This window comes from Epinephelus moara, chromosome 1 (assembly GCF_006386435.1).
Source record: "Epinephelus moara isolate mb chromosome 1, YSFRI_EMoa_1.0, whole genome shotgun sequence".
Classification (NCBI taxonomy): domain Eukaryota; kingdom Metazoa; phylum Chordata; class Actinopteri; order Perciformes; family Serranidae; genus Epinephelus; species Epinephelus moara.
This window is the reverse complement of record NC_065506.1, coordinates 29,087,568-29,108,528: the sequence shown is the minus strand read 5'-3', so window position 1 is coordinate 29,108,528 and position 20,961 is coordinate 29,087,568. Positions and strand designations below refer to the sequence as shown.

The window sequence follows — 20,961 nt, the reverse complement described above, 5'->3', positions numbered from 1 at the left end:
TTCCATTTAAGAGCTTTTTATAAATTAAAGTTTTAGATACCACATGGTTGCTATTGTGCCATAAAATCTACCTGTGAGGCCAACAGCCAATCAGGCATACACACTGTGAAAAGGATAATGTGAATTTTACGTGATATACTTTTTGTGTATGTATGTTAACTTCCTAAACACATTGTAACAGATCTCCTAATTTAGTGAAAATCACATCATCTGGTGGATTTTCTCTGGCTCTAGGGCTGATGCTCGAACTACAACTTATACTTCGTTACGTTTGAATGCCCACAACCACAGACACAAAGAATATAGAAGTGGCTCTCTCTCAAACCGCTTCTATCTCTCTCTTAAACTCAGACCAAACTCAGATCAAACTGTTAAACTAGGCCGTGCTGGTCAAATACGAAACATGATACTGTTACTGCACTGCCTATTCCTGACCTAACAACACATTCTCACTCCAATCTCGTCACATATCGATGTTTGGTCATGGACTTTCCACGTCCAGATACCATGTGAAAGGTACCCTGGGTGCGTTGGATGTTGACGCCCTGGGCCGTGTCAAGTTCTGCCTGTTACATGCATTGTCTTCCAAAATACACTTCTGTTTCCACAGGAAATTTGCCGTTTACATACAGTCTCTTTCAAACTAAAGGCACTACTTTGTTATAACACTGCAAATTGACGTTTTCTTGTCCTTCAACATCTAACGCACGTGGTTGGATTTAGGAACAAAGAACAAGGTTTGGCTTTAGAATCTTTCGGGATGCAAACACCACTCTGACGCGTGAAAGTCGCTGTTTGTTGGACTCATCCACCACCGCTCTCACCTACCCTACTCGGACTTTCGTCACCTTAACTTTTGTTCGTGTCTCACCGTGTTTCCCCCTGATGCCACCGGGTGCCATTAAACTACAAGCGTATCATGCCAATGTTAAAGGACAGCATTTTCATCAGCGTCTGACACCGTAAGTCATTGCCCAAGCAAGACTTGAGACTGGGTTGCTTAAAATGTTTTTAGAAAATATTCATTTTAGCTTCCGTTAATGTGTAATTCAAGGTGGTTTGCTATCAGCTGGCCTCCATATTGTTTCCTGTGTCAAAATGGCAAGCTTGAATTGCAACCACCACTGGCAGGAGCTTTTATTGGTCCGGTGCAGTGCAGTGAATTCAGGTAGTTGTAGGTTTCTACCTCTCAAGCCAAAGCAAATTCCACAATCCTTTTCCTCTGTTTTCTCTGGCCTTGTAGCACCAATTTCAAAAGTATTTCCATCTTCCTACTTCAGAGACAGCCCAGAATTATGAAACCACCATCTTTCCAGTGGGGAAATGCTTCTTTAAGATCATCTTTGTGTTAATGTCGACAAACTAATTGGACAAAGTCATTTCCTGCAAAAGCAGACTCATCATAATAATTGAATTTGCAGATGCACACAAACAACAGATGATAACAACAAACTTAATTCATTTATCAATTTCAGTTCTTGCAGGCTGCCTGGAAGAAAGACTAAGAATTTATCTAAAATGTTCGGGCATGCTTTGCAAGTTTACACGTTTAAAGTAAAAGGGCTAAAATAGCGAAGACAGTGGGTATGGTCCTTGAACACAGAGCACCACAGTACAGATGGGAGTCAAGTCAGTGGCACAGTGAGACAGCCAGGTGTTATGTAATTATTTTAAGGCAACACATTGTTCCCTGATGTGTTCAGGGTTAATATTAGAAGCTGTAATTGAACATTTTTAGCTTTCTCTGCGTACATTAGTTTGACCTGCTAGAGAAATAACACAGTTATGTTTCAAATGTTTTTAATAGCCCATACAGAAAATAGTAAGCTGTATTTGTTAAGCCTCTGAAACAGAAACCATTACATTTTGAATTAAGTCTGCGCTGCATTGTTGGCGCTCTGACCTGCAGATCACAGGAAATAAATGCGGAGTGACGAATCAGTTCTTTTCTCTTCCATACCGTATCCTTTTCTCCCGCTCCCTCTCACTCTGCTTTGACTTGTCTCTTTGCCGTACAAACCCTGTCCATCTCTCAGCCCTCCCTCTCCAGCCTTCTTCTATTTTTCTTGCCCATATAATGTGCCAGTTTGCTTCCTTTCCTCTGCTGTAGAGTATCTGACTCTTCACCTAAACCGAACCTGGTCTGTTTTGTTTCCAGGCTTTTATCCCGTCTCCTTTCCTTACTTCAATTTCTCTTTCAGCTTGTGTGTGTGTGTGTGTGTGTGGGGGGGGGGGGTTGTGCGTGTCTCATATTAATTTGAGCCCGTAACCTCACTTTGTTCGTTCTATTAATCCTCCGAATCTTAACAAAGACAAATCCTTTCCTTCACTCTTTCTCAACCTCTGTGCACAGATAAATCTTCAAATGCATCTTTCCCTCTCAGATCATATTTCCCACAACACCTCCCTCTAATCCCTCTTCTGCTTTTGCCTTTGTGTTTTACAGCTCACCTGCTCCCTCGCTCGCTATCTCCGTCTCTCTGACTCTTTGTTTTTGCTTTCTGGGTCGTCTCTCTCACAGCGATAAGTGCTCATTAGTCTTATTTGTCAATACGCCTAGACTGGTATTAGATCTTTGCATTTTCCCTATTTACCAAATTGTTACATAATAAGATCCAGGAGCAATTTATACCCTTTACTAATTTTAGTATTTTCTAAAGGTCTTGTCCTGGACGTTTGGTTTTGGTGGACTTGTTTTGTGCATGGAAAATCCCGAGAATGTGAAGTGACAGGTGATGATGGAAAAGGTTTGACATTGGTGTATGTTTAGTTTTGATTATACACAAATTCAGCAATAAATCATCTAGATGACTGTTTGTATATTTATTTAATCCAATACTGGTGCAGGCAGCATCAGTGAGGCTCGCCACAGCCCCTGTTGTTTGATAGACATATACTACATGGCCAAAAGTTGTGGATGTGCAAACATTACACTCATGCATAACTCCTGAACAAAACCATTATCATTAAAGTGATAGTTCGCCATTCAGCATCAAGGCTGGAAATAGAAGAGAAACAGCAGTGGGGACTGCCCATTGTTCCAACGGCCCACCATAACAAAGCCCTGTTATGCCCCCCGAAAAATAACCCATTGGACCACAAGCCCATTTCTTTGACAGTCCGTTTTACTGAAAACAGACGACCACTTCTCAAGTACTGTTTCTCGGAAAATGCACACTCTCTGTAGTAAGACAACACAGTTGCCGGAAAGAATGTTCGCATTTCTCATTTCTACAAACCACAGGTATGTTACATTTGTCATCTGTGGTCACTGTGTGGTTAGGTTTAGGCATAAACATACCTGGGTATGGTTAGGAGATCATATTTTGGCTTATTTTGGCACTTTTAATGGCACAAAAGTCACTGGCAAAGCAGGGATATTTTGGCAACCGGTGGCTCAAATGCCTCTTGGAAACTGAAACTGTGTGTATTTTTGGAGGAATAGGACAATAGGCACACGGCTGTTTGAGAAATGGGCTTTTGGTTCAATGGGACATTTTTTGACTAATGGGGCTTGCCAATTTTGACATGGCTCCACAGCACTTGCCAGAAGACCCTAAGTCACTGGTCTGCAAGCCAAGGAATCACCTATAAAACCACAGCATGTTATTTTTACCCCTTTTGCTTTCTCCAGATTAAACACACCAGGTGTAACATGCAAGTAACTGAGCTTTAGAGGTGTTAGTAGGTGGATTTAGTAATCTCTGGACCAAGTCAGACATTGTTTCAAGTATTTATGGTAGGCTAAGCTAACTGGATGCTAGCTCCAGCTACATATTTGGCATACGGACATGACAGTGGCATCGATCTCCTCAAGTATGCTTTTAAGATGTTGCTGAATATTTGCATTGATGGCCTACATTTGAGTTACAGAAATAAGTTAATGCTCTGCCAGAATTAAAGAACAGAATCTGTGTTTTTCCTTTCACTGTGGAAAATTTTACAGATTTATCAAGTAGAGTCGTATTGTGAGCTTCTCCACTTGTTCCATTTTTTGACTTCAAACAGCTCAGCTCTGAATGACTACAGAAAAATATCCTGCCTATGCTTTCAGTTGACTCCTTCTGATACATAACCCTTGCCCTGCAGGCTGTAGCTGGCTGTCAAGAGTCTCCATTTTTTTTTGCAACCACCTCCACAGGATTTTGGAACCAGGATGTTCCCATTCAGCAACGAGAGTGTTAGAGAGGTCAGGTACTGATGTTTGGCTGTAAGATCGGGCTCACAGTTGGAGCTCCAGTTCATCCAGAGAGCGTTGAATGGGATTGAGGTCACGTTCTTTAACATCAAACTGACAACGGACAACATCGCTTTATGGACCTCTCTTTGCTCGCAGAGGAAGGACTGTTCCTAATTACGAACATGTTTATGTGTTTGTGTCCATTTAAACAGGACTCCGGGTAACAAACCAGGCAGCAGCCCCAGAGGTCAGACCCCAGACGAGACCGGACGCCGCCATGATGCCAACTCCTCTGTCTCTGACTTGGCCAACTCCGTCACCAGCGACATGCTCATGGTAACATAAAATATCAGCACATCTATTGCCCCATGAGACACATTTCACTGAAACAACATTAATTCATCTGCGGCCTCTGTTTTCTGCATTGCTGAACTCATCTATATTAAGAGGAGGAGGACCGCTGTCAACAAAGTCTTTTAAATCATAATAGATGAGACAGCTGAGAGACTCGAATGGAGCGTCCAGATCATCTTTCCTAATCTAAGATGAAAGTTACATGCAGGACTTGAGGCAAGGAAGTGGAAGACAAATCAATGAGGGAGACAAAATAATGTAAAAACTCAAAATAGAACTTAAAGTAATTAGCAATTAATCACCATATAAACAGAAAAGCAGGTTATGTTATCTTGAATGAGACTGAGCAGCACATACAGCAGCTGATCCGCTTGTTGGATACAGTTTGAATGCACAGCTTGGTGGTTCGTTCTTGACCTTGGAAACAGCAGTTGACAGAACAATCTCCACTAAGATCCACTTACTCACTGTGTCACAAGTTCTTTACCAGCGGGTGCTGCCACAGCTCCGTCCTCCACCCCAAACTCCTCCCGATGTGGTAGCTATATGTTGGTATTGTCAGACCTATGTTTATAGTTGTTGAGAGCTCCTTGAGTGCCTTTACTTCTAACTCACTTTTACAGCAGTATTTGTGATTGTGATTAAGGCTTAATCTACACATACACAGGTGTATCTGAAAACTCAGCTTTTTCTAAATGTTTGATCGGCCTTTTATCCACACACAAAATGCATTTTAGGTCACTGAAAATTGATCTTTTGTCAAGCCCTGACCAGTGTGAAAACTTTGCCAAAAACTGTAGTTCCTTGAATGGCCACTGGAGGTCATTTCCCATAGATCCCCATGTTAAAATGCCCAGCTTTACAACAGAAATAAACATGTTTACAGCCTGGCACAAAAACTCTTTTGATCTCTATAGCTAATTTCAACATTCATGACAACTGTACAAATTTTATATAACTCACCTGTTTAAATATTATGAAGGCTTAAAGTTACGCAGATAAAAGGGCAGGGCCGCTCGAGTAACAGGCTGTCAACGAGGCGCAGCTACAGTCTATGAGTAAGATCCACCCCTCCCTCCTCCACAGCTCCACCCTCTGTCCAAATTTGGTCACTTCTTCTCTTACCAAAGTCAAGGCTTCAAAATGGCAATCCACAAACCAATGGGTGACGTCACAGTAGCTGCGTCAATTGTTTTATACAGTCTATGTTTTTGGCCTGTGATGTCAGTGTGCACCATAATGTTTGTTTTCCAGCAAGTCCTAGTTTCCTATTATTTTTTGAGTCACTTTATGCGCCACCTAACCTGGTCTCTTGGGAACCTTTAATTTAAGACAGGTGTGCTGAAGTGACTGTGGACCGTGGAAGGGTTACAGTCTTTAACCGCTGCCTGTTTGGTTAATCTTTGTTTTTATTGTTTGATGAAGTCATTTAATACCCCATTGATTTGAACTTTGTTTTGTAAAGGCCTGTTTGTTTGGGGATTTTTGTTTAATTTTTTAAATGTGGCAGTCAAGACAATCAGTTCATAGCATCATCCTGCAACCCCTCATACATCCTCCAAATCAATCAACACTTAAACCAACCAAAGCACCCTGGATCATTAAAAATTAAACACCAAAGACAGTGAGTTTATCATATATCCCAGTATAGTATCTGTGGGAGGCTAATTTTGAACTTATCTGGAAGCCAAAGGTGTCCTTTGTGAGGCATCACAAATGATGCAACATTTTTCGCAGTGGCGAACCTGGCCAAATAGTGCTGGCTCTACTGTTGCTGACAGGACTTTTTACATGTCTGCACATGAATGTACAGTTACTCTTCAACTGTTCTGAGGAACAAAGGCATAAAGACGCACCACGAAGGTCACTCCTCAAGGTAGGCTTCTAGTAAAGTTTCTTCAGGCTTCTCATTGGCCAACATCTTCTTCTGTTGTTGTATGGCCTTAGGGTTAGTGTTATATTGCCACCTGCTGGTTTGGGTGCTCTTAACAGCGCTTCAGTTGTGTTTTTGTGTTTTCATTGGGATCCAGATTTTTATTTTTATTACAGTTCTTGAGTAGATACTTAAAAAAAAAATATATATATATATATATATATATATATGTGCAGATGGCAAGGCCTAAGTATTTAGTGTTGTAATTCCACTTTCTTTCAACATAGGTTCTTTCTTGAAGTTTTGGCCATCACCTTTGTCAGAAATAATATAATTTTACTGATTAAAATTAATAGCCGAGATCTGGAAACATGGCAGCATTTCTGAAAAGATGTCCATGAAGGCAAGAAACACAAGCATTCAAAAAATCATGTGGGTTTCAAGCCAACCCACATGTTCCTCAAACTTATTTGTAAGAAGAAAAAAAAGTCCATTGTAAACATCTGTCACTCTTTAGAGTCTAAACTTCTGGTTTAACTTTGACCTACTTATGCAATGTTTTGTTTTCATAAGTAATATAAATGATGACCAAAACTACAACGTTTTAATAAACCAGAACCATCCCTTAAAGTCATTTGGCATGATGTGTCTATTGTAAACAATACACTGTGTCGCTTCTGGGGGAGAAAGTAAGAAAAGAAAGCCTACACACTTCAGCTCAATTTGAGTCCTATGAGAAGTGTTTCCTCCTCGCAAGTCTTTCATCACTCAAAAAGTACTGTCCTCATCCCACTCAGCTCACCCACCTGTAGAGCATCACAGATACAGTAGTTATTGCCATACAGTATCTCAGCTAACTGAAACATACAGTAATCATCACCCCGGAGTGAGACACTGGGAGGGGAGGGGACGTGCGCCTTTTTCAGCGAGGTTCGGTAATTAGCTGTGAAAGAACACACAGTGCTGTGGGTGCTGTGAGAATATGGCAGAGATGGGTATGAGCAGTGTGTAATTATGTGGGTCTCATGGTGTGTCTGAGGAATTCACAGCGGTGGTGCTTAATGATAATACTCATTCTGGGCAGTTTTGCCAAAGGCGTCTATATATTACACAACCCTCCTTTCATGCTGAAAATACCCATCCTGCACTTTTGAGCCACTTGAGCTGCTGTGGAAAAAGCAGTGGCGGTACAATATACAGACTAGTATTTCATAGACTATCCTGAGAACAAAGGATGCAGAGAAATGGCTTTGCATGTCAGAGTGTATATACATCCACCCCTCTCAAGCGAGGACGGGTGGGGCTCCTGTCAGCATCACATGGTTCTTATCAGGATGTACTCTGACACTGCTTTCATTTTTTGAGACGCTCACAGAGCCAGTGATAGTGTGGTGTGAAGGTGTCTTTGCCTCTGTGTCAGCACACATCCACACGTTTGCAGAGGTTTTACTGTATGTGTTTTGTTTGTTTAAAGGAGGCTGGCGACAGACTATTTTTCTTATATATGATTTGTCAACAAATTCTGTAGAAAGACCAAACCCAGCACTGCGTTCGTCTGTCTCTCAGTAGTTTTTGACATCCCCAGCCTACAGTACAGTATCTGTGGCACTTAGCACAGAGGAATACTCTACCTGCAAAATGAGCATTTGCATATCAGTTACTCACCATGTGTTATCTTGAATTTGTGAAAAAACAACAAAGTTTTTTCACATGCCTACATGGTGAGCATAGAATCCAAAAAGGATGAACATTCTTCATGAATTGAACATCTGTTTCCAAACACTCACACAACTCCTGCAGTATAATCCAAGTCTTATTCACATACTCAGTACTTCCCAAACACATGCGTTTTCTCTAAAGGTGCCTTCAGACCTAGAGTTGTCTTGCTTTGGTCCGAATCAGGGACTAATTTTGCTACAAATCTGCATAATTGCCTAGAGTTGGTTCGTGTTCTTGTTCAGCATTTACAAGCGGACCAAATAAAATGCCTTGTGCGGGAAAGCTGCTCTTGAGTGGTCAGAATTTTCATGCGGGAAAAATCCAGGAAGTAAACAAAACGTAGAAGAAGAGTACACTTGCAAGATAAATGTGACACTTTCTAATGTCACAATGGAGGGACAACTACGCAGGTTGATTTTAGCGCTGCTCATCGTGGACTATATTGCTGTCATTGTTCATTTTAGTCAAATCACACAGTTTGAAAACGAGGCGCGGCTCCAACTAGAAAACAATGTTTTGATGCATTGGATGTGCTGAATGTTCATATTAAGTCGACCCTTGTCAGTGGCTTTTCAGCTGATTGAGCATGTTCAATTGCTGGTGGAGCCCATTGTTGAGAGACATCACTCTGATTGGCTTAAGCAAATCAGTGCATGAAAAGGAAAACCAAGGTGATGAAAACAAACAAGCAACTGAAGTCAAGCAGGCACACACCGAGGGCTCTTGTCATTTTTCATCTTGATCTCATCTGATCATCTCAATACATGAATATTTTCATGATGACCGTCTAAGTGGTGAGTGAGAGTGGTGTGAAAATGTTTGATAAACACTGCTTTGTTTCTTGTGTATCATAACATTGTTCTGGATATCTGCAGTCCTAGAGCTTCCAGTTTCCCTTTTCGAGTGACGAACACAGAACATCGCCCCTTGCTTGTATGGAGAGTTATTTTCTCTCGCACAGGTGCAGAATGTACGCGCTAATTGACCATTGGCTGTCGTCTTTCTGGGGTGTTGAACGGCAACTTTTTGGCCCAGACACAGCGGCACAACAGTCCAGCTTCATCGCCACTGGTTCTTTGGTCAGTTTGGTGTGTGTGGGCCTATACAGAGGACATAGATCTTTAGAAACTGGTTCCAGATATATACTTTCACTTTTAAAAAAGGCTAAGTAATTAACCTAAAACATCAAGGCACTGTAGATTTTAGCACGTTACCCAAACAGTAGTAGATAATCCACTTGTTGGGGACTATTTTCAGCTATATGTATGTGGGATTGACTTAAAAAAAAATTACAGTACCCATGTCAGCCAGTGCAAAATGTGGCTCATTTTTTAAGTTTTAAAAGTTTTTGGACGACAATGGAGGTCAGTGACACAGAAGAATAAGCTGTATCAAGCTTCAGCGAGACAGACAGTACTTTTAAAGCTGTTCAGACCCAGCCATGTTTTGTGCTCTGGTAGAATTTGCATCTATTGCACGTGGGATGTTTGGGTTTCAGAAAAAAGAAATTAGAGATGAGAATTTAAGAACTGAATGAGAAGGGAGGACTCGGGGGAAAAAAGAGAGAGCGCCCAACACAGAAAATGGGGAAAAGCAATTTAGGCCAGCTGTAGGGTGGAGGACTGCATAATGAAAAGTGATCATATTCAGCATGGAGAATGAGGCTCAGCAGCACCATCAGAAATATGTGGGAGAATACAGAATTGGATATTAAATTTCTGGAACTGCTCCTTGAGTAATGCCCCCAGCTCTTCCCCCATCAGATAGCACTTTTTAAACTGGATTTCTCTCCCTCCCTTCAGGCCACGCCACCATCAGTCAGAGGGTCTGTCTACCAACAGATAATCTGCCTCTCATCTGCACACAGCCATGGACAATTTCTGCCTTTATCGCACAGCAGACAGCAGCCATGTGACATAATATTATGCTAGCTTGCCACTTAGGAGCTGGGTTTTTAATGCTGAAGTGCAGAATTAGTGCCCCCTGTGGACTGGAGTCCAAGATTTCTATGTAGTGAGATACCACCTCTCAGCTCCTTCTTCAGAGTTTTAGAGGTGTTGATGCGACTTCACGGTCAAGCGTGACAGTTTATTCAACTTTGGAAACAGGGGCTGACAAAACAATCACAAGTCAAGGTTCATTCACTTGCACACTTGTTCTGGAGGTTTTGATTGTATCACATGGCCCTCATCAAGGAACTGCTCAGTTGCTACTGAGCGATAGATGTTCAAATTTTCCATGATTCTGAAGAACTCTAGCGCTGCATCCAAAATCACCTCCCCAGCCACAGGGTGCACACAGTTTAATCTATTCAGCATCATACTTGTGTTTGGCCATGTCGTTGAGCTAGATTGCTGTCTCTTTTAAGTAGCTGTCTGTTAGTCAGTCACTCCGCAGCAGGAAACGGCACTTCAGAATAAAAGCTCTGCGCCAGAAATTCACTGTGCTTCAAAATAAATTGTGTTTTTACAAATTTTCAGTCCATTCAGAACTGACCTGCGACCCACTTTTGACCGCGACCTGCCAGTTCGGAACCATTGATGTAACAGACACTGTAGTTTCCTCTACAGGGAGCAGTAAATTAAGCTTTCAGACATCATTGTGCATCATCACTGACAGATGTATTGTTGCTCACAGCAGTATAACATAATGGTGATTTGCTCCCGTGCAAATAGTGTTTCTTGGGCCTAAGTGCAAGAACGTGTGCACACATACACATGGACAGACATGACCAGGGGTTAAATTGGGCTGTCTATCTGCAACATTGGTTGCTTGACTGTAATTTGTCTCATCTATACCAGGCACTACATTGCATAGTAGGATTAAAACGTAGTGCACATGCCATTGACACTACTTTATTGTGGTCATTTTGAAGGCTGCAGTTGGCGATGCTGAAGATTGTATAGTGCTATGCTGAGAGATGTTTTTAATATTTTGTCCGCATCATTTAGCTGTATCATAGAAGGTAATCAATAAAGTGATGACTGGAGAATTTCTGTTCTTGTTTACTTTGTAATAAAATAATAATTGTTATCTTCAGAGCAAACTAATCTCAAGTTAAATACAATTTGGTCTTAGTGTATAATGTAACTCTCTGAGAGATGGGATCATTTTCTCCTCTGAGGATGTAGGTGCTCCTGGAAATTTAATGTACGTATCTTATGAACCACACTAAATGTATATCTTGTAATATCTTGTTTCAAAATAGAGTAATGAACTAGAAAGAACCAGTAAATACTCCCTCCATTACAGTGTCATTAAAACATATCCAACACCTAGAGTTGCATAAAAAGATAACACCGCATTTATCTCCTCTTCCTCCTCTGTCTCTCAGTTGTCTCCTGGTTCGGAGGAAGAAGAACACGAGGGTCCAGTGTGTGAGAAGCTGGGTCGTATTCAGTTCAGCGTCGGCTACAGTTTTCAGGACTCCACCCTCACCGTCAAAATCCTCAAGGGCCAAGATTTGCCTGCTAAGGACTTTTCCGGCACCTCTGATCCGTTTGTCAAACTCTACCTACTGCCAGACAAGAAGCACAAACTGGAGACCAAAGTCAAGAGGAAGAATCTGAATCCCCACTGGAACGAGACCTTCCTGTTTGAAGGTTTGAAGGAGGAAGCTTTCCTAATACATACATAATACATGGAGTTAGTGTTCGCAGCACATGCAGGCACTCAAGCTGTTTTTTTTTTTCTGTGTGCATCACTATGACTTATTGGGACTGTGTTGTTTCTCAGGGTTCCCCTATGAGAAGGTGGTCCAGAGGACTCTATACCTGCAGGTCCTCGACTACGACCGCTTCAGCAGGAATGACCCCATAGGAGAGGTGTCCATCCCCCTCAACAAATTGGATCTGGCCAACATGCAGACTTTCTGGAAGGAGCTGAAACCATGTAGCGATGGCAGCGTGAGTAAGAGGGAAAAGAGGGGGAGGGAGGAGAGGAGAGGAAAGAGGTAGAGAAACAGGGAGGAGAGGGAGGAGGGGAAAGAGAGGATGGGACAGAATGTAACGAGTGATGTCATTTCTGGCTGCCGTGATGCTCTCAGGGGAAATGTGGCAGCGAGCTGGTGGGAGAAGAGAAAGAAGGGAATATGGAGGGGCTGACAGGTAGACGGAGAGAACACAGACAGCCAGAGGAAGAAATACACAGTGAGCAACAGCAGGGAGAACAATATGAAAAGGGGATTAAAAAAACAAAAAAGTAAACAATTCGCTGTTGTTGTGTGTGATTTCTCCAGGGGAGTCGAGGGGATCTGCTGGTGTCTCTGTGCTACAACCCCACAGCCAACACCATCACTGTGAGCATCATCAAAGCCCGCAACCTCAAAGCCATGGACATTGGAGGCACTTCTGGTATAGATGCTCCTTCATCTCCCATGTCCTTTTATTGCTGTTGCCCCTCTACATCATTGCTGCTTCAAAATGAAAATGAGAAAACTATATTTTTTGTTCACTACTAGAAAATGATTTCAAATCCACAGTAGCACATAAAACAACATTGCATTCAACTGAGGTACACAGGAATAAGATACTGTAAACATATTTCCCTCTCCTCAGACCCCTATGTAAAAGTGTGGTTGATGCACAAGGACAAGCGCGTGGAGAAGAAGAAGACGGTGGTAATGAAGCGCTGTCTGAACCCTGTTTTCAACGAGTCCTTCCCCTTCGACGTGCCTGCCCACGTGCTGAGGGAGACCACCATAATTATCACCGTCATGGACAAGGACAGGCTCAGTCGCAATGATGTCATTGGAAAGGTATCTCCTTCCCTCTTCTTCGCCTCTTCCTTCTTCTTCTTCTTCTTCTTCTTCTTTTCTTCCTCTGTGATTTCCTGACTCTGTGACAGACCATCAGCCGCTGATCACTGAGCCAGTCTCTACTGACCCCTGCTGGAACGTGCAGGCCAGTCTTCTGCATTTTAAATGAATACATGAGAAGGACTGCAAACAGTTCAATTTGAGTGTGAATAGGCTGCTTTTATTTAGACTTACACCAAAAACAAATAAGCATAGCATGCAGCGGCATGCTCTTACACATAAATTAAATCACAAAAATGTACATTTTCCATTTTAAGTTGTGTCCAAACTCCCCAAACTATAACTGTAATATGCATTTTGATACATCTTTGAAAGCTTTACAAGCTACCAGTTACTTCACACTGGAAGAAGTTGAACCACAGCAAAGCTACCCTAGAGAGAAATCTAGTTTAGTTAACTTAAGCTACTTAAAACAGTGGCTCAAACTACTTTGTGAAAAAAAAATGTAATTGGCAGTGTACATGCGTGAAATTAAAACAAAATATAATACAAAAAAGTCACAGCCAAGAAAAAAAAAATGCCACCCAGTTGAGTTTATTGCAAAGCGTGCCCACTTGTTTACACTTCTTACAGAAACCAAAAAAATGAAATACCCCACTACTAATGGGAAAGTGCAGATATGTCAGCTATCAGTCAGACACCTGCCATCTAGAAAGCAGAGTACAGGTGGGGGTAGACCTCCTAATGAATAGGATGACGCAAAACGTCTAAACTAGCACGCAACCACTTTGCTAAACATTTGTTAATAAATAACAATAATTAATACTTGTGACTAATCTTGGTCAAAGGGAGTTCAATTACACTAGAGAAGCAATGGTGAAATAAAAATAAAAAATCATTCCTTTCCTCTTATCGCCCAAAAATGTTTGTAGTTTCAGTAGTTAACTACAAAAAAAATTGTTCAAAAAGTTAATTTAACCATTTGAATCATGACACAAATATGAATGTAGTTAAACTACTGGTTTAATTACAGGTAGTTCACTACTCCCCAACACTGGGCGTATGTATTATTGGCCACTGTTGTCTGAGCATTGCAGTTCTGATTCATCTGCAAATGATCTGCTTATATCTAAGAAAAACACATCTGTAACCCTGAAGAGAAAATCAGCTGGTTCAAATTTCTCAAGGACCTGTTGCACGCACCGAGACTAAGAGAGGCAAATACACCTTTGAATGTTTTGGTTGTTGTGTAGCTAATATTTATGTATTTATTTATTTATTGGTTAGTAATAGTCTGCTATTTCCTAATAGTTTCTCATTCTGTTTCCTCTGGAAAAAAATAAGTTGGTGCTAATAATGGAGAACACTGAGTTAAGATAAATGTGTCAGTAAGTTAGTTAGATGCTTTCTGAAAAAAATGTGTTTGAAAGAACTGCTCAAATTTAAACACAAACAAATATTAACTTTTCTATTTATTTAATATTGGAAAACAGAGGTATGGACTCGAGTCAGACTCAAGTCACAAATTTGATGACTTAAAGGGATAGTGCACCCAAAAATGAAAATTCCATTCCAGCCATTATCTACTCACCCTCATGCTGAGGAACGCTCTTGTGAAGTTTTAGAGTCCTCACATCCCTTGCGGAGATAGGCGGGTGGAGCGGCTAGCACACCTAATGGCTGACGGCGCCCCAGACTATCGTCCAAGAACACAAAATTTAATCCACAAAGTATCTCCATACTGCTCATCCATAGTGATCCAAGTATCCTGAAGCCCCGACATAAAAAGCTGTTTCGAAAAACGTCATATGAACTCTGTTTTTAGCCTCACTGTAGCCTGTAGCTCTGACTGCTTCTCTGTGCTCCGCGCTCACGTATGCGCACTTGGGCGAGACCAGCGAAGCATGAGCTTTGCTTACCCGTGTTTACATCACGTGACACGTGCACCGCAGGGGGAGACAACAGTAACCACAGAGCTAAAAGATAATTTGCACTACGGTCTTTTAGCAAAGGACAGCCCAACATGTCTGAAGACTTTGAAATTGAGGAGGAACAGCATTTCTTTGTTGAGCCGTATTTGTTTGAGCCCGAGTATACGGACGGAACTCAGGCTACTGGACGAAGCAGCCGCCGCAGCTCATGAGCCTAACCCTCAGCCAGCCGCAGAATACCGGAGTCGAGCACTGGAAACCTGGTGGTGTAGTTGTTTCAAATGCAAAGCAATGCCAACGGATGAGGAAAGTCTTTGCTGCTCAGACTGGGAATTGGCGATGCCTGCACTTGAGAATCTGGACATCAGTACTGACGAGACTGCTGCTCTTCAGAGACCGTGCATCACCGATCACCCTGAGCGCGCACACGTGAGCGCGGAGCACACAGAAGCAGTCAGAGCTACAGGCTACAGTGAGGCTAAAAACAGAGTTCATATGACGTTTTTCAAAACAACTTTTTATGTCACGGCTTCAGCACACTTGGATCACTGCGGAATTAGCATGTTGGAGATATTTTGTGGATTCAATTTTGTGTTCTTGGACATTAGTCTGGGGCGCCGTCTGCTATTAGGTGTGCTGGCCGCTCCCCCTGCCGATCTCCACAAGGGATGTGAGGACTCTAAAACTTCACCAGAGCGTTCCTCAGCATGAGGGTGAGTAGATAATGGCTGAATTTTCATTTTTGGGTGCACTATCCCTTTAAGACTTGACAAAAACACTTGCAACTCGACTTGGACTTTTACACCAATGACTCGTGACTTCACTTGGACTTGACCCTTTTGACATGAAAATACTTAATACCCTCCCCCAAGCCCAAAGATTAAAAAGTATGTTATTTAAAAAGTGGGCCATGAAATAATTCATTTCCCTTCATTTCATGAATCAACTAACGTTAGTGCTATGCATTCCCAATAAGTTAGTACTTAATTTCCCAGATCCACGTTGTCTGAACCAATCCGACAGCATCCAGTCAAGTTGCAGAGGAGAAACATGAATAACTAATGTTACATTACTAAGCCCCAGTAGGAAAAAATAATTTATTCATTCATTTTCTGTAACTCTGTATCCTGTTAGGGGTCATGGGGGGGCTGGAGCCTATCCCAACTGACACTGGGTGTGAGGCTGAGTACACCTTGGACAGGTCACCAGACTATCACAGGGCTGACACATAGAGACAGACAACCATTCACACTCACATTCACACCTACGGCCAATTTAGAGTCACCAATTAACCTGCATGTCTTTGGACTGTGGGAGGAAGCTGGAGTACCCAGAGAAAACCCACACTGTCATGGAGAGAACATGCAGACTCTGTACAGAGGGGCTCCCCCACCTCAGGGTTCGAACCCCCCACCTCGGGAACCCTCTTGCTGTGAGGCAATAATGTTAACTATTGCACCACCTACCGCCCTTTGAAAAAATAATACCAAAGACAATTTCGTTTGAGTACAAAATCTACGGTCAACAAAAAACGACTTGCGGTATGCAACATGTGGAAGGCAAATATTACAGATGGAGGTGCAGCAACCTCCAGCAAACTTGTTCAGCAAATAAGAACAACTTTTAAATTAATTCTGCAAATTTAATATATTATTACTCAGTTGTTCAAATGACATAATTACTGAAGAGTCAGAGTGCATTATGACCTGTTTAGGACTCGAAACTTAAAGTTAAGGACTTGGGCTCTTGACTTGGGACATGCCTGTCTGGATTTGTGACTTTACCTGAGTCTACATTGCAAAGACTTGAGACGTACTTGTGACATGCAAAACAATGACTTGGTCCCACCCCTGTTGGAAACTTTATCCTTCACGTGTTCAACTCTGTTGTTTCCTTTAGACAAAGTCCTCTTTTTGCATGTTCAGCTGACAGACTAAAAGAGTCGAGGCCACGCTAGCGTGAGAGTTAATTGGAATTGTACCAATTTAACATTTTTTCTGCTTCAGCTGTAATTATTGCCAAGTTACAATGTTCCCTTCACTAAGTGTCTTAGAAAATTATTAGGATTTAACAGACCCTTTAAATAAAGCACTGGCCTCAGTGCCCATCAATACACAACTGAACTCTAATCACATCACTCCCAACTTCTTGTGCATACTGACTTTGTTTATTTTAAACCAAATACCCACCTCTATAGATACACACTGGAGAATAGAGCTGTAACACGTCTTACATGTAGAATTTCTGCTAATACCGGAAAGACCTCAAAGCTCAAATCAAATCCTTCACACACTGTAAGAATAATCTTTGAGCTGAGCTGCGTGCTGCATGGATGAGCGACTGTGCTCTCTGTCAGTCATATGCATCTCCAGTAATTGCCACCCTAACCACATATATTATCTGCCTACACACAGCGGTAATAATATGTTGCCTTTTATAACCACAGTCATAAATAACTTGGTCGGAGGACAATGAAAAACTTGAGCAGTACTTCCTGTGACATGTGCGGATCAGGAGATTTCTTTCTGCATGAGAATTACTTAAAGACTCGGCGTTTGATCTTCATTAGCGTCAGCATTAGCCTTTCTCAGAGTATCTCAGCAAGTGAAATCTCTTCCTCTAATGGCTCTTTTTCTGCCCTGGATTTGAGTTAAAGTCTGATTAGAGTGGCAGGCTTAGTGGTGAAAGCAGGGCTAGACTTAAGACTCACAGTTTTTTACTTAATACCCTGTTTTTTTGGCGCTTCACAAACAACATCAATCTCTGTGTGACATTACTCGGGTTACACTGACTCTCTGTCTCTCACAGATTTATCTCTCGTGGAAGAGCGGCCCTGCAGAGGTAAAACACTGGAAAGACATGATGGGTCGTCCTCGTAATGCCGTGGCCCAGTGGCATGCTCTCAAGGCCTGAGGGACCCAGCAACCAACCTGCCTACAGTGTTTTTCCCCCTCCGAAATTCAGCATCAGCCTCTCTTCCCCCTGCCCCTCAGCACATATCTTCCCCCCTGCTCCCTAACTGCAGTCTTGGGCTGCAGACAATGTGTGTCATCTCTTTGTTCTCAGGCCTCTTTGATATCCTCCGCCCTCAGTCCTCGTCAAATTTTACCCTCGTCAAGCTCCCATTCCCACCTGACCCCCGTCTCATCTCTTTGTCTGAACTTAAAAATGTCTTTGATGTCTTGACTCACTTCCTCCTTGTGACCTCTTTCTATGAGATTTTTTTTTCTTCAAGATACTTTCCTCCACCTTGTCAACCATTCCCAGTGTTTAGCATCAGGGCAGTACCTCTTGCCACCCATGAGCTCAAACTACCAACCAAAAATGGATCAAACTGATATTCCAACCATCCTCTGTGGCGGCAAGACGGCCTGTATTCAAACATGCACCTGAGCGTGAATGGCACCTATGTGTGTGACACATTTACCACCTATACATGGTGTTGCAGTGAGGAATCTTCCACTCTGCTTCTCACCTCTTCGTTCAAGTCCTCTTCCGTTACCGTCACTGTTCCTCCATACCCTTAAAACGCCTGAAAAATCAGGAAAACCGACACAGGAAATGGAAGAGTGACGGGCTGTATTTAAAGCGGAATTGGACTGGAATTGGACTCTGTCACTCAACTCATGTTTGATCTTTTTCACTCTTTCTCTGGCACCACTGTAATAATTCTCCCTTGGCTGGAACCCTTCGTTGTCTGTGCGTGCTGTGGGTGATGTGCTGTAACCCCAAATGAAGATCTTCAACAGAAAAAAAAGAAAAAAAAAGAAAAAACGGATATGAACATGAACATTTAGCGCTGGTCCCATACGGCGAGTGTCAAAAAAAAAAAATCCTTCTTTTTTTTTTTTTTGAAGAGAAATCCCGACGGACAGAAAAAAGAGCAACGTGATTAATGTTGTGTTTTATTTTTTCGGTTTTCAAAAGAATTTAGAGAATCAACCTGTTCTTCCAGACACAGAAAATAAGCAAAAAGCCAGCTTCCAGTCGTGGAGGTGCGGGTTAATGGGCGTGTTTGCGTGCATGTATGTGTGTGTGTGTTCCTGTGCGTGTGTGTGTGTGTTAATAAGGGAGTATTTGGACAGCTAAATTAAGATAAGACTTAAGATATTGTTGAAAACAGCCCCTGATAATGATGTTGAATATAAGGTATTGTGGTGTTGATGTTAGATGAAGGTGTGGGGAGGTCACTGGGGTTAAAGGGTCAGTCCACCCAAATCACAAACATGTACACACTATTTTCTGACATACCTGTAGCGGTATCAAGCCAGGTTGATTGCTCCAGATGTATATGTCGTAGGTTTGATCCTCTGAAGTCACTGCTGCCACCCCAAGTACAAAGGCGCTCACTGCAGTCAAATTCAACAGCTGCCTGTCTCTCCAGAAACAATGTTCAGGTTAATCGGATAATCCACAAAACCCTCAATGAACGGTTTGCACCGGGACTGGGAGAAATCGTTGAAAACAGCAACAGCATCTGTCCTCTACATGGGCGTGTCCAATCGTGGCTCACGCAAGGGCTGCTGCGTATGTCATTTTTTAAAAATCTTTTTTAATAACTCATATGAGGCGAAGGGCAGCTGGCCCCCAGGTATTTACACATTATCTAATCTCCATTAAAAAAATCAGTTATTTGAGCATGACAAGTAAAATATACCTCTGTCACATTTGAGTGGTGGGAGAGGTTTGAAACTCTCTGCATGGCTTGATACCACAAGGAGTATGTGGGCAAAACATGTTCTCGATTCCATGACACACACACACACACACACACACATACACAAATCTTAACTCAAGGTCCCCTTGCTAGCTTTTTACTGCTTAGGGTTTTGCAACAGCTCACATTTTTCTCAGCAGATGGAGTTTGCTCAGTTGAATCCAGGATCACCTGGTGGTAAACAGACTGCTCAGCCCCCCACATGCACACAGTGGCATCGCACCAATGCACACCAAGCCCAAGACATCAGTGACGGGACCAAATAGTTTCAATCAGGGATGGGTTTTGTTTATAAAACCATGATACCAGTACCAATACCAGTACCCTTAATGTGATACTAATACCAACACTATTGCTTCGCTTGATACCTTTTTTTACCTATTTAATTCAATACCTATGATATGAATGAAAGCATATCAGTTGCATCAAATGCCACCAGATGCGTTAATGTGTTGGTGGCATCTCAGCATGCTGAACTGACAACAAAGTCAAACACACAGTGCTTATCTTCACCACTCCACAGACAGTATGGGCTGCAGCTGGTGCGAAAGTGTTGCCTGATATCAGACAGAATTGTCAACTCGTTATGCTCCATTTGCATCTTCAGTCTGTCTGACATTGCATCCGCTCTCTCCAATTTCAGTGGGGAGGGGGAAATTAATTTACATATCTGCCTGAATCTAATGTCATTTTAAGTCCACGCTGGTGCATAGCCCCGCCAACATACTGGTTTTGCCAGGGTTCTAAGAGTGGAGCAGAGTGAAGTTAAACAAACTATGATGTCAGGCGATATTAGGAAGATATGTCGACTTAGAACAGCCTTGATAGCAGAGTCCATCTTATCCACTGTGCTCGCCATTGCTGTTATTACTCCTCATGGTTCCAGAGTACTGCTTGGCAACAGCTTAACAACAGTGTTGGTCCTGCCTTAGACGCTCACTAGCTAATCGTTAGCACTCCCACAACACTCATTGGTGTTTTTAATTTTAACCAAGAAACTGCTGTGTCATGTCACCATGCCAGATTGAATAAGGCAACTCTGTGCAGTTGGCAGATTCAAAGATCTGGATCCAGGCAAGCATTAATGAACCAATCACATAGCATTAATCAAGGAATGCTTGTAGCAGTGAGCAAAACAATATAATTACAAGAAGTATTTTTTCTAGATCTGGACACAAAAAGGATGAAGAATGCAGGTATTGTTTGACTGGAGAGGTTTGGATACCACTTGGTGCTGTGGGTTATTTTGGTTAATACCTTGAAGGTATTGAGAACCAATACCCAGCTCTAGTTTTGATGCAGCGCCACTTGTGTAAGCCAGGAATCGAACGGTCTGTGATTCTTTTACAGTGAGATCTTGGATTGAACTGCGCAAACTCCATCCGCAGAGGAGGCCTGTGAGATGCAGTCAAAAGGAAAACACTATAAATA

At 42.2% G+C, this 20,961-nt stretch overlaps 1 protein-coding gene across 1 annotated transcript in view; it reads left to right on the top strand.

Moving 5' to 3' along the window:
- The window catches only part of syt7b (synaptotagmin VIIb), a 156,076-nt gene extending 137,436 nt beyond the window's left edge, over positions 1 to 18,640 (top strand). The window contains exons 7-12 of the mRNA XM_050043165.1: positions 4,393 to 4,516; positions 11,461 to 11,728; positions 11,862 to 12,031; positions 12,364 to 12,478; positions 12,683 to 12,882; positions 17,622 to 18,640. Coding sequence (XP_049899122.1) covers positions 4,393 to 4,516; positions 11,461 to 11,728; positions 11,862 to 12,031; positions 12,364 to 12,478; positions 12,683 to 12,882; positions 17,622 to 17,726 — 982 coding nt within the window. The 3' untranslated portion in view covers positions 17,727 to 18,640. The remainder of the gene's footprint in view (positions 1 to 4,392; positions 4,517 to 11,460; positions 11,729 to 11,861; positions 12,032 to 12,363; positions 12,479 to 12,682; positions 12,883 to 17,621) is intronic.
- The last annotated feature ends 2,321 nt before the right edge of the window (positions 18,641 to 20,961 follow it).